General features: G+C 38.5%; 4 protein-coding genes across 9 annotated transcripts; 2 read left to right on the forward strand and 2 right to left on the reverse strand.

Moving 5' to 3' along the window:
* On the forward strand, nt 795-3,116 carry LOC104771168 (exonuclease DPD1, chloroplastic/mitochondrial). 5 transcript variants are annotated; one of them, XM_010495647.2, is made up of 4 exons: nt 795-939; nt 1,623-2,252; nt 2,359-2,564; nt 2,750-3,116. In XM_010495647.2, exons 2-4 carry the CDS (start codon nt 1,720-1,722, stop codon nt 2,968-2,970), a joined length of 960 nt encoding a protein of 319 aa, XP_010493949.1. In that variant the 5' UTR covers nt 795-939; nt 1,623-1,719; the 3' UTR covers nt 2,971-3,116. The 5 variants fall into 5 exon arrangements, with proteins under 5 accessions (XP_010493949.1, XP_010493946.1, XP_010493948.1 ...); XM_010495644.2 differs by having other exon boundaries at nt 796-935; XM_010495646.2 differs by lacking the exon at nt 795-939 and adding an exon at nt 961-1,018.
* LOC104771170 (F-box/kelch-repeat protein At5g26960-like) lies at nt 3,673-5,313 on the reverse strand. Its single transcript, XM_010495650.2, has one exon. The coding sequence runs from the start codon at nt 5,088-5,090 to the stop codon at nt 3,861-3,863; it is 1,230 nt and encodes a 409-aa protein (XP_010493952.1). The 5' UTR covers nt 5,091-5,313; the 3' UTR covers nt 3,673-3,860.
* LOC104771171 (syntaxin-41) lies at nt 6,420-8,847 on the reverse strand. The gene is made up of 8 exons (XM_010495651.2): nt 8,350-8,847; nt 7,892-8,168; nt 7,682-7,771; nt 7,364-7,435; nt 7,191-7,265; nt 7,018-7,083; nt 6,847-6,927; nt 6,420-6,759 (listed from the first exon to the last, which is right to left on the reverse strand). The coding sequence occupies exons 1-8, from the start codon at nt 8,547-8,549 to the stop codon at nt 6,652-6,654; spliced, it is 969 nt and encodes a 322-aa protein (XP_010493953.1). The 5' UTR covers nt 8,550-8,847; the 3' UTR covers nt 6,420-6,651.
* LOC104771172 (protein DEHYDRATION-INDUCED 19 homolog 6) lies at nt 9,115-11,965 on the forward strand. 2 transcript variants are annotated; one of them, XM_010495653.2, is made up of 6 exons: nt 9,115-9,264; nt 9,360-9,463; nt 10,273-10,415; nt 10,655-10,732; nt 10,846-11,108; nt 11,646-11,965. In XM_010495653.2, exons 2-6 carry the CDS (start codon nt 9,388-9,390, stop codon nt 11,752-11,754), a joined length of 669 nt encoding a protein of 222 aa, XP_010493955.1. In that variant the 5' UTR covers nt 9,115-9,264; nt 9,360-9,387; the 3' UTR covers nt 11,755-11,965. The 2 variants fall into 2 exon arrangements, with proteins under 2 accessions (XP_010493955.1, XP_010493954.1); XM_010495652.2 differs by having other exon boundaries at nt 9,115-9,463.

Here is a 17,718-nt window from a genome sequence, read left to right on the forward strand (position 1 = left end):
TGACTAAATTAATAATTTTATATAATATTTTTTTTTTGTAGTTTATGATATATGTAGTAGAGTATATTTAGAAACCAAAAAATTGGTGTCATGTGAAAAAAGAAGAAAAAAATTGATGTTTTCTTGAATTTCATATTTTAAAATATATTTAAAGTATTTAAAATTATTTTAATTAAATATTAATTATTATTAAAATTAAAATTATTAATTGTATAAAATATGTGCTCCAGACAAAATAATTTTCTGGATCCGCCACTGATTGGATCGGCGTAGGCCTATTATTAAAATTAGATTTTTTATTAAAAGAAGAAAAATAAAAGATACATTAAAAACAAGTTAACTTAAAAAAAGTTTAAACCAACCAACCATACCCAAGTGACTTGGTGGGATGTTTTTCCTAAAACATGGGAATATTCCTTTCTTTGTAAGATAACAACACTATTATTGGTTTTTAAAAACAGGATATAGGAACAAATATGTAATGTTCATAATTAAATGTTTTATCGCTTCAAGAAGATAAAATTGCATAACTGTAATATTTTTTTTTTTGACAGAGGTGTTTGTGTTTTTTTTTATAACTTGGAATTGGAATAGGTTTGAAACTTTGAATAGGTTAAAAGTTAAAACTGAGGTAAGATTATTTTTTTAATTTTTTTTTTGCCAAAAGTGGAAACATATACGACCCAAGCCACGTAGGTCCGTATTTATCGGATCGGGTCACAGATCCGAATAAAACGGACGGGTCTCTCTCTCTCTCCCACTCTCCCTTTCACGCGACTTGTTTTGTTTACTCTAATCTCAATTACGCTCTCTCCCTCTCTCTCTCTCTCTCTCTCTCTCTCTCTCTCTCTCTCTCTTAAACTCTGTCCATTTCTTAAAAATTCGATACTTTCGTGCAAGCAAATGCAGTTTGTTTTGAGTTTGGACTACACAAGGCAAGTAAAGTATCTCTTCTCCTTTTGCCGATTCAGTTTTCTCCTTGTGGGTCATTTTAAGATTCTCTGAAAATTAAGCCAAAGTTCGTATCTTTCTTGGTCTCTCCTCGATGAGCGATTTTGAATAAAGCTTAGATCTTCATTTCTGCAATTCCTCAGTCTGTTGTCGAATCAAAAATCGAAATTACCGTTTCTGCTGTATTTGAATTATTCGTTTTTGTTTTTCACCCTATTTGATTTGTTTGGATGCTGAGACAATTAGGGGAAAGATATGAATTTTTATTTGCTTCGTAGATGTTCCAACGATGCTAAAGATTTGAATTTTGAAGCTTTTTGACTACTCTTATCGGCTTGAATCGAGTCTCTGAAATTGATTACACGTAGTCTGTTTTCACTTTTCTGATTGGAATCTTAAAATTCATGCTTTTGGATGACGTATTCTCTGATTAACTCGTGTTCTACTGTCTTTAGCTTGTTCCCTATTTTATCTCTACCGAGTTACTCAAAATTTGAGTCAAAGTTATTAACTTTTCTATTGGGTTTTGAACAAACTTTGTATTGATGTTGTGAAAACTGCTCGTCTTTAGGATCAGAAGGGTATTATATAAATGAAACTGTTAGAGTTGTATCCAATGTGTAGTAGAACTATGTGCTTCGTTCTAATTTTTCATTCTTATGGATCTACAGATTGGAATAGTCTTCTCTGGAGGCAGTTGTCTTCACCAACAGCAGAGACACTGTCTCTTTGATCTTATTATTTAGGGAGAGAAAGAGAGAGGGTCTGATGTGTGTCTCAATCTCGCAAGTCTCTAGACTTAGATTCCATTCATTTGGAAGTTCTTGCTGTGAACGTGTTCATGGCTGGCTCAAGAGCAGCTCAAGCCTGAAGCTGCTTGATGTTAGAGCTTCTTCGGTTGATGGTAAAGCCAGATGGGTCAGACGAAACTTGAGTACAACTACACAAGGTAGTAGAAGCAACAACACCAAGAGCAGTGTGTTGGGAGGAACAATCCCTGTAACCAGGATTATAGATGAAGAGAGCAGGACCAAGATACGGCAGCAGCCTTTTGGAAATCTTCAGCAACGGCTTTCCCAAGACAAAGATCTGCCTAAACTCCTCACGGTTATAGTCGCTGATCTTGAGACAAGCGGCTTGAATAGAAAGACGGAGCGGATAATTGAAATTGCAGCACAGGATTTAGCTGGTGGAGAGAACAGCACATTTCAGACTCTCGTCAACCCGGGGAATGTTCCTGTAACTAACACACATATCCACGGAATCAGGAATGATATGGTTTGTCGACCCGAGGTTCCAAGGTACACATTCTTTTCCACTTTACTAGTCTTTGAATTTGTGTGATTGGATTATTTATGTTTGTGTGGCTTCCATTGGATCAAACTAGTTAACGTTTCTGTGTTGTAGGATGGAAGAGCTGATACCGATATTTCTACGGTATGTTGAGAGTCGACAGAAGCCTGGAGGCTATGTTATGTTAGTTGCACACAATGGAAAAACATTTGACTTCCCGTTTCTGATCAACGAGTTTAACCGTTGTTCTTTTGAGATTCCTCATAATTGGTTGTTACTCGACTCGCTCCCACTCGGTAGAGAGAATATGAAAATTATAGGTAACATACTAAAATACCTTAGCCTCTATCTAATAAAGTCTGTATGGTCTTGTTTTGTACCTCGATCGTAGTTGGTTAAACTGAATACTCTAAACCTAAACAGAACAGACATGGTTACCTTTTTTTTTTTTTATGTCTGGAAACTTATAAACTAGAAATGGGTTCTTCTTCTTATGTTTTTGCAGAGCCAACGGTTAAACCAAAAGCAGGATTACAAGTTCTTGCAGAACACTATAGTCTTACAAGGGAGGGTGACGCTCACAGAGCCTTGTCAGATGTTTTACTCCTATCTCAGGTGTTCCAGAAGCTCACCATTGATCTCAAGCTCTCGATTTCTGATCTCGTTCTCCGCTCGCACACCGCATCCGATATCGCGACTGCCATGGCCAAGAACAAGAAGGCCTGAAACATTTTAGACAGCTAGCTAAGCTTCTTTTGGGATATTCATCTCTCATTCTATTATCAAATGTATTCTCTGCAATTATGTAACCAATTATTTAATTTGATTCTATAATGAAATATCAATCAAGCTAAATAAACAGCTGTGTAACTTTTGATACAAAGACTCAAAACCACAATCCTTGTAAGAAAGATTACTTGTTTTTTTTTTTTTTTTTTTTTGTAGGATTAGTTGTTAACTTTGTCAAAAGGAATCCAGAGGATGTGTGGAAGGAACAGTTAACACATAGTGGATAGGTATTGTTTCCTTTATGTCATCTTTTGAATCATGTTTCTTTTCACTCAGAATCCGGCATCTAGAAGCATGACTGACTTATCACTATCAAGATCATGTTTCTTTACTGTGTGAAGCTTTGAAATGGGATGTACGAACATTCAACAAAATCAAGTTTATGTTTTCTCTTTGGTCAGAAGGGATCGACTTATTTATTTCTTCATAGTTACACATTTTTCTTGTGCATTTGGGTTCTAAGGAGAACATAGTCCAACAAGCTGAAACATATGTCCTGATTTGAAAACAACATCATAAATACTAATTGTCTTGTAAATTAAATTTGTTAATGTAGTAGTAACTGATTACTCTCTCTCTCTCTCTCCAAATCAAAATTAAGAATACACACAATTAATCTAAAGTTCAAATCCAAAGAGATAGTAAAAGTTTTGTTTTTCTCTATTGGGAAAGCAACGCAAAATAGCCAATAAGGTCACGAGCCCAAGACGCTGTATGCTTTTCATGAGTAAACAAACATGTGCACCAATCCAATAATGATTTTGTTTTTGTCCACTTTAATAAATCCCGCGTACGTTAGCCTTAATCCTGCGCCGTTGTCTCCACTCTTACCACTCCACACACGTACATGCGGCTCGTGTAATCATCTCCGGTAGATCCGCCGCTCTTCTCCACTCTCCGTCCACCGTATCGTACATCAACACAAGGCTTTCTCTCAGCCCTCTCTCGCTCCTCCCACTTCGCCGGAGCAAATCGTCAATGCATCCCACCACCTGAACCACCGCCACTTTATCTTCCACTCCAACACAGCTAAACCTCACCGTCCCGTCTAACCGCACTTGAGCCGGCAACGGCGGACTTTTCAGCCTCCGCCATTCTCCAAACCCGCTGTTACCACCGCGACGACGCGCGTCAAATCGCCAGAACGAAAGCTCCACCGCGTGGCTGCTTAACACGTACACATATCCAACCGCCGCACACGCCGCCACAACACATCCACCGCCAGGAACGGAACGACTCCTCAACCACTGACGCGATTCCACATCGAAAAGATCCATAGAGCTAGCGTAAGCACGCGCCGCAACCGCGCGTGAAGTCTCATTCCCAATTTTCAAACCACCGATGACATAAAAAACTCCGTCCACAGCTGCTCCGATGCAACCGTATCTCTTCCTCGCCGATTGTGTCACCACTACCCACCGATTCAACTCAGGATCGTACTCTTCAACCGCCGCCGCAACCTCCGAACAACCACCACCTCCGGCAACGTAGATCTTACCCGAAACCACCGCGATTGCGAATTTTTTCCTCGGGAAAAGCATCGGAGATCTCAAAACAAGCGTCCCCATCCACGAATCGTATCTCAAAACAGCATTTCTACTAACAACATAAACCCTAGGTCCGATCGCCGCCGCGCGAGCATGAGACAAACTTCCATAACTACCATCAACAGACCTACTCGAAACCGCGAGAGACACTTTCCAAGTCGCGACCTCGGACTGAAGAAACTGCAAATCCGCGGCGAAAAGTCCAGAATCGACGGCGGAGATAGCGATGAGAGAATGCCGGAGAAGACCTGAACGACGGCGGAGGTGGAGGAAGTAAGGAGAGTGGAGGAGACGAGACCAGCGGCGACAAACGATGGAGAGAGAAGGAATCGATGAGGAAGGGACTCTGGAGATACATTCGAGGAGCAAATCGTCAGGTAGAGAAGCTATCGTTGTAGAATGATTCGCCGACGGTTGGTGAATCGGAACGAGTGACTTGGCGTCGGAGGGATTTGGTAAACAAGATTTCATCAGCCATGAGAAGTGCCGAGAGTTGCAATGCTCTGACATCACATCAGAGAGGATAGAATTATCTTCTGAGATTCTTTAGAAATAAACAAATAAAAATGTGTATTGAGAGTTACAGAGAGAGAGAGAGAGAGAGAGAGAGAGAGAGGGAAGTGTCATTTAAGAAAGTACCATACACACATGTTTATACAACTACTTAACTTGTGTTTATGGGTTATCTACTAAAGTACTAACCCTCTTTTAATTTAATTGATGTAAGTTAGGTACTAAATCCGTTGGCGATGCAAGTTAAATTATAGAGCTGCGCTAACATTTGGGAAAATGTGGAATTTGACTTGTTTTTTTATTGTTGATAACCCATCAAATTATGACCTTGACCATTTCCTTTGTGGTACATGTTCATCGACTTAAATTATAGTATATACTGTATATCAATCAGTCAATCCTCAGCGATTCCGAATAGCACATATGACCAAAATTTTGCACAACACTAATTATGGTTGAAATGTTCAGTTCATCTTTGATTTAGAACTATGATTGTACAAGAGAATGAATGAACACGTTTTTACTTGAAAGGAGTACAACTTTTAACGCAATTAAACAGTTAAAAGTTAACTAATTTGTTTCATACATACTCAAAAAAGCATTGGGGTGTGACGATAAATATTTGGGCAAAACTATGAATATATTTAGAGATGTGTAACTGTAATATAACTGGAATTATATATAGGACAGTAATCTCTAATACCCCTATTCATCAAAACAATTTCTCAAAAACCCCTCATGGTAAAAAGACAATATTACCCTTAATGAAGATTGTTAAAGGTTAAATATAATTAAATCGGTAAATGTTCAACGAAAAACACAATAGCTCAGTGGTTGCGAGTTCCATGCGCACCCGCGCGCCCAGAGTTCGAATCCTACTATGCGAGGTACAACTAGGGTGCGACGGGTACAACTAGGGTGCGATAGGTACAACTAGAGGTACAACTAAGGGATATCCAGTACAACTCGATGTAGTTGTACGTTCAATTTTCTTTTCAAAATTGTTAGAGGGTAGTTTCGTCATTTCATTAAAAAAGGGGTAGTGAGAATAAGTGGAAGTGATGCAGAAAAGAATTTCTGGTATAGGGGCACCAGAGAATTAAATCCCATATATTTTATTAGAAAGACACTTGACTTTAGCGTGAAGAGAGCAAGTATATTGGCATTGGTGTACAAACTCTGAACTCCTCAGAAATTGACCTCTGACTATCTTTCTTCTTCTATGTCCTTTTCTTCGCTATAATGTTACGTACTCACTACTCTGCAAAGGATCTTCAGTAATGTAAATGCAAATGCAAAAGAAGTCGAAACCAACGCCATCAGGCATCAAGGAAGAACATATACTGTCTCTTTTTTTCTTCTTCTTTTTTTTTTTTTGTTTCTTAATAACATCTCGGACTTTCATAACCGTACAGAAACAACCGCAAGAAGAAAATTATACGATGTTAGGGTCTAAAGAATGAAAGAATTACGGATCAAACTTTTCTTATTGATCTAACCAGACCAGGGATGACGGTCCACGGAACTTAGCTCTTCTGTGAAAGAGAAGTTGTTCCGATCACAAGAATATTTCCTTAAGAATTAAGAGTAACAGCATGATGAAACAGAGGATGACAAGCACAGATGCACACTTCACCATCCCTCCATGTCTCTGTGTTCGCTCTGCCTGTGAAGTTTTATGCAATTCGCTTTAATTAAATTTGGGACAACAATATGATTGGCCATTAATGTTGAAGAGAGTACACAGTTTTACCTTCTGCAGTTGTTTGAGGCCATCTTCAACAGTAGTAGCGACGTTTTCAATATTATAGTCTATCCGATCAACTATTGTACCCTGCAGCGAAACGGGTTGTTTTGAGTTTGTTTTCCAAAGGAAGTAGACTCAAGAGCTAGACAAAGAGAACATGGGCTCAAGTAGTTTTACCTGATCTATCACAAGTGCAGAAAGATCTTTCATGATTTGAGCAAGGTCGTTTACTGATTCTACAACCTGGACAATGATACAGAACAAGACAAGAAAATAGATTATGATTGATTGCGTGAGAAAAAGCGATCGGTGAGCAACAAACAACAACGAACACAGACTAAAGCACTAGCCTGTTGTATCTCTTTCTCCCTCTCTACCGATACTTCCTCGCTCTTTTTAATCTTGGACATCTGATGCTCGTTTAACTAAAAAGAATTCAAATAACAGATTTCATCAATAAAGAAGTACATAAGACGAAGGATGGCTTTAAATTGAAAGAATGAAAAAGATATAGGAGTTAAACCATATCGCCAAAATCATCTTCTTCAGGTCTATATCTGTTTCTGCTCAGATTCATCTCTAAATCTACCCCATCCTGATAAATGATAAATACATTTCACGTCAAAGCTTCTAGAGAGACAGAATAATATAATTTCCCATAATATGAAAAAAAAAAAACAAGTCTCAAAAAGAATCTATCATCCATGTTAACAAGTTTTATTACGTTGCAGCATTGAAACACAAACATAAACTAACGATAAAATGCAAGATCACTAAGTTACTGGAATCAGAATTGACCAGAACGTTAATAGTTACAACTAAAGAGCTACTAGCTTCATACCTCTTTTTGCTGTCTCAAGCGTTTCAAATAGGTTGATTGTTTTTTGCGGAGCTCCATAGAAAGAAGTTGGAGATCAGTGGCAAGAGATCGCTGTTTATATAACAACACAAAAGAATTAAGCTCAGATGGCTATAACAATGTTGCCCAAACAAAAAATGGCAAGCCTTTAAACACATGCATGAGAGCAGCATCAATCAATTCAAAGACTACCTGCACGTTTTTCCTAACATTAGAATCTTCAGAAGGTCCAGCCGCAGAAAGCCTCTGAAGTTGCTTCTCAGACTTCTTCAATAGAAAAGTGATCTCTTGTGTCAAAGACTCAATATTATGTTGATCTTCTTTACCATCTCCAAACGACGGCATTAACGCCTTGGCATGAGCCTTTCCCAACTCAGTCATTTTAGTCCTTGCACGCTGTATGTTGACAGAGATCTCTTCAGAGACATCAACCCAAGCTGGTGGTAACCCCACTGTTATCGCACCTTTACTGAATACAAGGAAGACAAAAAAAGCTCCGTAAACTACTAATGAACCAGCTCTGTGATCCTTAAACTACACAGGCTACATATATCTACTACTCTAGCTCTCAAGCATCTAAGCTTAACATACGATTAGCAAAACCCTAACTGATCCAATTTACTTCAACATTTTCACCGGCAAAAGAGTACCTCGAATTCCCAGGATCGTCGGTACTAACAGGAGCGTAAGAGCGATTCGGATTCATCAAAGATGTGCTCGCCATCTCTATAACCGGGCCAACGCCGGATCGTGTTCCCGTCAATGAAGATGATGACGACAATGGAGCTCTAACGCTCCTCAGAGAGTTCCTATACTTCCTGAACAACAAAGTACGATTCCTCGTCGCCATGATTGATTGCCAAATAAAAAAAAAAAAAAAAAAAAAAANAATCCCTAGAATTTCAACATCCAAGTTTCGAAATTAAGCACTTAGAGATGATCAGAGCTTCCTCTCCGATTTGGAAGGCTGTAGATCTGAACACGGTCGCGGCTTCATCATTGATCCAAAGAAAAAATAAAACACGAATTGTGGCGCCAAAATTGGGACACCGACGGCGACCGGGAGTGCTCGAAGACCGGCGGCGTAATCAACAAAACTTTTCCGATGAGGTTTTCACTATTATTTTCCCAAAATTAATTAAAAAATCTCTGTTTAGTTCTTCTCTAATTTTGTATCACACCAACTTACCAAAAGTAAACGAATAACGTATTGACACGTAAGTATAGAGTTTAACAGCATGACGTTTGCATATTCCAAAATGGAAATACACGGCGGGTAAAAAGAATTAAAACGGCATGCATTCGTGCGGGCTGCTGAAAGCGAGAGATTAAAAAAAGGTAATTAAGTTTTTTTTTTTGTAATTAATAAAACAAAGTGGTGTAATGTAAATATAAACTCATCTCTCCTCCTAATGTCTCTCTCACTCTCTCTCTTTCTCTATCCAAAGAATTAAAAACAAAGAAAAGCCATTTAAAGAAGAAACAAAACGCAGAATCGTCGTCGTCGTCGTCGTCTCCGTCTTTGCATTTCGCCGGAATATTTTGATTCTTGAATCGGAATATCTGTGTGTTCTTTATCCCGAGTCAAAGATTAAATTTTTTGTTGTTTTGTTTTAATTGAAAAGAGGATTCTTGGGTTTCGATTTGTATTTGGTAATAGTTTTTTGTAGAGAAAATAAAAAGAGGAAATGGATTCTGATTCTTGGAGTGATCGTCTCGCATCGGCTTCAAGAAGATATCAGCTCGATTTCTTATCTCGATCTGGTGAGTTGAAAATAAAAATAAAAATAAAGAATTTGGATTTGTTCTTTGTCGATTAATCTTGATTTGAGATTTGATTTGGTTGTCTTCTTATATTTAATGTCTATATATGTTTAATGCCGAAACCAATGATTTTAGTGCTCAATTTGTTTTCTTTTAATTTGATCGATTCAAGGATCGATGTTGAGGTTGAGGTTGAATGAGAGAGATTGACATTTGTTACTGTTCTTTTTTTCTGACTAATTTTCCGACAAAATGAAACAAAGACTTGATGTGTTTGGTCTGTAATATCGAAACGGAGATTTGTGTTGATGATGTTGAAATGGTAGAGAGTGGAAAGAAAGATATAAAAGTTTCTGTCTTTTGAGGCATTTTTTACTCATGTGGGGCTTTAAAGATTGATTAAGCGTGTGTGTTTTGTTTATACGAAGAAGAGTTTGTGTTTTGTTTTTTTTGGTATCATCAACTTGTCTCAAAGTTGGAATCTTGAATCTTGATGATTCTTGTTTGACCAACAAGAAGAATATACAAAAACCTTCTTGTTGGGTAAAAAACGTTTTCGAAGCATAGTTTTTTTTTCATCTCAAACATAGACATCTTTGCCAGGAAAGGTTTATTATGATCTTGATGTTTCTTATAAACCCCATTTCTTACATTTGTATTTGTAACTGAGAGGATGGAAATGGAACGCGTTTTTAGTATTCCCATTTTTTTTTTTTCTTGTACTTGTAGCATTTCAGAATGTTCTCTTTGCATCGTTGTTTTGTGGTATTTGACTTGGACTTCTTTTTTTTTATCTTTCTAAAACGCAGACAATTTCTTGGGATTTGAGGAGATAGAGGGAGAAGATGACTTCAGGGAGGAGTATGCTTGCCCCTTCTGCTCAGACTATTTTGATATCGTGTCTCTTTGCTGCCACATTGATGAAGATCATCCTATGGACGCCAAAAATGGGGTAACTACTCAGTTATCAAAATCTATTTATTGTTTCATCACATGATTCTTGGTAGTTTGGGCAGAGCACTGTTCTTTCTTTTGTAGTTTCTCGTCTTGGATGTAAGATTGGAATTGCATCATAATAGTATTAGAATTGTATAGGACCCTTGTTTATTGTCAGGAGAGATGCTACAAATAGGAAGATGTGTTTTCGATTCAGCGTTTAAATCATGGAGACTGACATATTTTTCATTGTAGGTATGTCCCGTTTGTGCGGTGAAAGTGAGCTCTGATATGATTGCTCATATAACACTTCAACATGCAAATATGTTCAAGATATCCTTTTTTTTTTTCTTCTTCCTTCAACCAGTTAATTCTTTTAACGATCATTTACTTATCTGATTTGTCAAAAAGAGTTGTGTTTTCATTTCCTTGACGAGAGATATTACGTGACACGGAAAAGAAAAACAAGAAGAGGTGGGGCTCAGTCCATGCTATCAATCTTGAAAAGAGAGTTTCCTGATGGAAATTTTCAGAGCCTATTTGAAGGATCGTCGCGTGCGGTACCCTCTTCTTCTGCCAGTATAGCTGCTGATCCTTTGCTGTCTTCCTTCATTTCGCCAATGGCTGATGACTTTTTCATTTCTGAGTCAAGTCTGTGTGCAGAAACAAGTTCTGCCAAGAAAACATCTAATCAGAGTTTGCCTGAAAGGTATGCTTCCTCATTCTCATTATGATTACAGATCTGCGAATGAACCTTCATAGAGTTTAGTCGATCCTTTATTACCTTAAGCATAAAGCTCTTGTTATTGCCCTTTTCTTTACCGTTTTGTAGTAAAATTTCATAATTTGGATATCAATGAAATCTCACAAACGTAGTTTTTATGAGCTTTCATAGAACTTAGTTGATCCCTTCTTACCAAAAGCACAAAGCTCTTGGGATTGCCCTTTTCTTTATCATTCTTGTTAGTTGAAATCTTACGTTTCTATTGTTAAGTTGTGGAGAAAGTCCAAAACATCTAGTTGCTCAGTCCTTGCATATTTAGCTCAAAGAAACTTTGTATTTTGGATGAAGCTTTTATCAAGAAAATCACACAAACTTTGTTTTGATGAGCCTTCATATATGATGTTTTGCTGATCCTTATTTTACCATATTAACCTAAAGCTCTTGTGATCTTTTTTGTTGTCGTGGAAAGTACAAACTGTAAACGTTTCCCTGATGATTTTTGTCTTGGTCCGAATTTTACAGGAATGTTGAGAAGCAGTCTCTTTCAGCAGAGGATCACAGAGAGAAGTTGAAACAGAGCGAGTTCGTTCAAGGGATTTTAAGCTCTATGATTCTTGACGACAACTTATAAAGGAGACATATTTCCGATTACTTCTCTACGATTAGATCATTCAACGATTGGAAAATGTAACGGCCTTGTTGTGTTATTTATCTCAACAAGTGAGTTGGGAGGGGGGAAAGGGTTTGGGAATAATCAGAATAATGTTAAAGAGAGACATGATAATGAGTATTAATTAACTTATGAACACATATTTGCTCTTATGAAACACTCGAATTGTGTCTGTAGACTGTAGGTCTTAGAAAAACCAAAAAAAAATGTATGTATTTATTTGATCATATCTGCACTTGAGATCTTTTACAGTTTGCTCCAGATTTTACTTTATGTTTTGTTTCAAATGTGTATGCATTAGTATAAAGTGCACATAGATGAAACTTTTTAAGTCTAGAAACTCTTTTAACTGGGTTGACCAAACGAATTACACAAAAGATTGAACTAAGAAATTGTAGAGCTTTACCCCGAAGGGAGCTCTTCCAGAAATTCTCGAAGGCCAAAGACAAGCAAAGGCCTAGGAGGGGGTTTGGAAATAGTTTTCAACCAGCAATAGACGCGCCTCGGTTAGAACCTCACTAGCTGCGTCATTGCCCCAAGCGCAAAGATGGTTTTTACACGAAAGCCTCTTTCTTTTATAGTCACACAATACCCATCAACTTTATATGTGCTTCCGATGTGGGACTCTGTTCCTGAACAAAAAAAAGGCATAAATCTTAACTAAATTACGTCGACAAGTATATCCGAATAATACTAAATATCATGAAGATTAAAACTGAAAACATTAAAAGATTAGGACTAAGCATGGTAGGGGCTGCGCGAACGCAAACCCCCTCTGCCACAAATAATGACGCAAGCTCTTCCTCTTGGGAAGACCTTAAGCTTAGCACCCCACGATATGTGCAATGTGGTCACTAGCCTAGGCCATTCGTCTTCATGATCGCGAGTTGACCCCGTCCAGGTAAGTAGTTTGCTCGTTCCATCTGCTTCTCTATTTATACTCCTGTTTCCCCAGTCATTATATTGGGTCCGAGCGATGTGGGATAATATGATGTTAACACATTCTGCCGTGTGAAGTTCCTGGTTTCTAACAACGTGCTGTTTTCTCAAAACTGCATAAATTTTTGTGTTTTCAACATGGGCCGATGGTCTAGGCCCAATTACTGTATGGTTTGTTCTTTATTTGTTTAGTCGTTTGTTTCCCATATTGATCAAACTTTTATATGCATTTTGTTGATCTCCTGACTCTACGACAACATAAGGGCATTTTTATAGGAGGAACTATTTTAGGTGTTCTTAAAGTAAAAATATTATGAAAATAATGTAAGATAAGATCTTTTGTTAAAAAGTTAGTTATTGGGAGAACATGTTTAAGATCATAAGATTTAATAATATAATATTCTTAAATATTTATCAATTATAAAAACTTATAAAATAACATTTAAATTGTAAACTTATAAACGTTATTACAAAAATGCCATTGCCACGTCAGACGCCACGTCAGAAATCGCTGACGTGTACCATAACTCAGCCGTAACGTGACACAGAGTATGTTGCGGCTGAATTATAGGTATGTTGCAGCTGAGTTACTCAAAAAAACATTTGAGTAAGAGCGGACGGCTAACTTATGAAAATCTGGCTGAGTTACGCTTATAAGTCAGCCAAGAGTTATGGCTGACTTATTAAATTTGGCTGAGTTATGCGCATAACTCAGCTGTAGTAATGGCTGAGTTTTCACCTGATGGTTGAGTTGTCAAGATTTTGGCTGAGTTATCGCTACGACACGGTTGAGTTGTCAAAATTTTGACTGAGTTATCACAACGACACGGCTGAGTTGCCATTTTCCGACTGGCTGAGTTATGAAAAATGGCTGACTTATGAGATGTAGTTACGGCTGAGTTATGGTAAAAAAACTATAACTCAGCCGTAATAGGCTGACTTATCGACAAGTCAGCCGTTTGACGGCTGACTTATTGGCAAAAGATTAATTACTAGAATGTTTTTCAGTTACGGCTGACTTATCAAACGATACGGCTGAGTTACATATTTTCAGTTCATGAAGCGGCTGAGTTTGGCAGCAATTTTTTTTGCTTTTTAATTACTGTAATGTTTTTCGTGTTGTGGCTGAGTTTTAGTTAGGCTGAGTTATGGTATTGTTTCATGGCTGATTTGCCACGTCGGATGCAGCATCCATGTCAGCATTCCATGTCATCATCTTTTTCTCCGGAAATACGAAACGTCGTTCGACTCTGGTTCTTCAACTGGTTAATAAGTGAACTATTTTACCTTCTTATTCACCTTGTTCTTCTACTTCTTCTTCACTTTCTTCTTCACACCTTGTTCTTCTACTTTTGTTCTTCTCCACCTTGTTCTTCATTATATTTCATGGATCCAGTGCCGGTACTAGTTGTGTCCGGTAATTGGATAAAGACACAGAGATATGTATTTAACTCCGACGAGAGAGGGTGTATAGTTGTGCAGATAGATGGAGGCACAACATACGACAAGCTTGTTAAGCTTGTTCTTGAAGACTACGGATTGGACTCGTTTAGACATGAGCTAAAGCTGAGCTACATGTTCTCGAACAGGGCAATGAAACATATGGCGCATGATACTCCACCAGTTTTTGTCTCCAATGATCGACAGTTGCAATGTTTTTTGGGTCTATGGAAAACCGATCAGCTACGTCTCTGTGTAGAGTTTTCGGCGAAAGAGTCTACAGAAACTAGTGGAGCTAGAGGAAGTATGATTCGGCGAAGCAGAGACTCGAAAGCAGAATCTACCCCCGAAGTGTGCGGTGGGGGATTTGAAGGCACTTGTTTTGATTATGGTAAGATTGTTGACAAAGAAAACGAAGAAGAAGCTGTTGAAGTAGCATCTGACGAAGAAGAAGACGATGAATTTTCAACCCGATTTGATGTTTTCGAGGACTCCGATGGTGAGTCATCTGATGACGAGAAGTTTTCTGTATTGGGCGAGCCTCAGAGTACAGTGGAAGACCCACCTACTCCGCCTCCTCAGAAGAAAGCTCATAGAGATGATAACTTTGCCGGATCGAAGATGAATCCGGAGGCTATTAGGTTGGAGGTGTCAACGCTAAAAATTGCTGTAGGACAACGATACAGTAGCAAAAAGCAGTTCAGGAATCACGTGAAACTTATTTCGGTTAGGGATGGATTTGATTTTAATGTACCAGTCTCAAATCCGAGACAAGTGGTTTTTAGGTGTTGGGTTAAAGGATGTATTTGGAGAGTTCGTGCATCTGTACAAGGGGATGACCCGGATTTTCATGTTCGTGTATACGATTCGGAACACACATGTTCTGTGACGGAACGTTCTACTAGATGCCGTCAATCAACAGCTGATGTACTGGCAGGTCTTTACAGGGACTATCTTGGTGATCTTGGTCCGGATGTTAAACCTAAAAGTGTCGGAGTCATTTTCAATAAGCAATTTAGTCTAAAGGTAATTACTATGTTTCGACTGACTTATTGATAATAATGGTTGAGTTATAGGTATGTATAGGCTGAGTTAATTATTGATAACAATGGCTGAGTTATAGGTATGTATAGGCTGAATTATTTACATTTTACGGCTCATTTATTGATTATTTAAGGCTGACTTATTCGAATGTATCGGCTGAGTTATTTATATATTATGGCTGATTTATTAATTTGTTGGTGTCGACAGATGGGTTATTGGAAGGCATATCGAACGCTGCTGAATGCAAGGCAGATCCATCAGGGAACTCCTGAGGAAAGTTTTAGCGAGTTGCCTTCTTACATATTCAAGTTAAAAAGGGAAAATCCAGGTACAGTCACGCGTCTTCCAATAGGTGATGAAGATATATTCAAATATGTTTTTATTGCTTTTGGTGCGAGTATTGCTGGGTTTGCTTTCATGCGCAAAGTTGTTGTTGTCGACGGAACGTTTCTCCATGGTAGTTACAAAGGGACACTTCTAACAGCCCTAGCTCAGGATGGTAACTTTCAAATTTTCCCATTAGCTTTCGCTGTTGTTGACACTGAAAATGATGAGTCTTGGCGTTGGTTCTTTACACAACTCAAAGTTGCCATTCCAGACGAAAAGGATCTTGCGGTAATCTCCGACAGACATCAGTCAATAGGGAAAGCGATTCGTCAAGTGTATCCGTTGGCTTCACGTGGAATTTGCACTTACCATTTGTATAAGAACATCTTGGTGAAGTTCAAAGGAAAACATTTGTTCCCTCTGGTGAAAAAAGCGGCAAAGTGTTTTAGGCTAACTGATTTTAATGAGGCTTTCAATGAGATTGAAGCACGTCATCCCGAACTACATGGATACCTCCAACGAGCTGGTGTCCGAATGTGGGCGCGTGTTCATTTCCCGGGTGAAAGGTACAATTTAATGACAACGAATATTGCAGAATCAATGAACCATGCACTGTCAAATGCTAGAAGTCTTCCCATAGTTCAACTTCTAGAATCGATACGGGATATGATGACCAGATGGTTTTCTGAACGGAGAGAGGATGCGAAATCGCAGCAAACAACGCTCACTCGAGGTGTTGAGAAACTATTACAGGTAATTTTACATAAGTCAGTCGTTAATGTTGATAACTCAGCCGTAATAGTTACCATATCTCTGCCGTAATTGTTTCCTTATCTCAGCCATTACCATTATAGTTTCCATAACTCAGCCATTGTTGTTTCAATAACTCAGCCATAATTGTTTTCATAACTCAGCCTAAAGCGTTTTGTTTTTTGTTCTACTCCCTTATAGGACCGTGTCACCGGAGCAAGACTTATGGAGGTACAAACGATTGATGCTGTACGTGTTCAAGTGAAATATGGATCATCTTTGCATGTTGTAAATTTAGAAATAAAAAGTTGCACATGCCGTCGTTTCGACCACGAGAAAATACCATGCATCCATGCAATCGCAGCTGCAGAGCATATGGATGTGTCTCGTATATCCATGTGCGATACGAAATTTAGGAGTGTCGATTTGGTTAACGGATGGGCTGGTTCAATCATGCCTCCAGATGAATCATTCCCTGCTCCTGAAATTGTGGATAATCAGAAGTGCTTGCCTCCGATTGTTGTGAACCAGCCAGGAAGACCAAAGAAGCGTAGGATTAAATCATCTTTGGAAGTTGCCACTGAAAATAAACGCCCTAGGAAGCAACACGCATGTTCGCGATGTAAGCAAGTTGGGCACAATGCAAAAACTTGTGCTCTATAGTTTATATTGTGTTATTACTCATCTGTCAAAGTATTATTACTTTATTTTGTGGTATTACTCATCTGTCAAGTAGTATAACTCTGCCATAACACACTATAACTCAGCCATAACACACTATAACTCAGCCATCACATGAATCGACGATATATTTCGTCCTGTATCATGATAACTCAGTCGTAATAAACTATAACTCAGCCATAAAATCAGTCGTATAAATCAGTCGTTTGATTGTTTCTTTGATAACTCAGTCATGACATGAATCGACTATATATTTCGTTTTCCCGTAAAAGCTATAACTCAGCCGTAAATTTTATAACTCAGCCATGACATTAAACTTCACTAAAATCGTTTTGATTAGTTTCCCTTACACTTCATCCAAACAACAAAAAAAAATATATATAATAAGAACGCCTAAACGAGAGATCTCTGGTCGGGGGAGCCCGATCGAAAATTTTCGCCACCAACCCTCTAGCGTTCTGGATGGTCCTGCAATCGCAGAACGGGAGTTGGGCCAGATATGTCAGTCTCCAATGGTTCCTCCACTGCGAGTTCGTTCACCGCAATTCGACAGAAATCTCGTACCCGTTGTAAGGCCTCTAGCCTTTCGATTGGCAATCCGGAGCCTCTGGACATCATGTCCTCTATAAAGGCACATGGGCCTTCAAGAAGATGGCGCTCGCGGAAGGCTTCACCTGACGACTCCAGGAAATTGACTTATCGGATTAACCTAGTCAAGCAAGCTCGATAGGCCCAGACATCCGT

The sequence above is a fragment of the Camelina sativa genome, chromosome 20, assembly GCF_000633955.1.
Source record: "Camelina sativa cultivar DH55 chromosome 20, Cs, whole genome shotgun sequence".
Classification (NCBI taxonomy): Eukaryota; Viridiplantae; Streptophyta; class Magnoliopsida; order Brassicales; family Brassicaceae; genus Camelina; species Camelina sativa.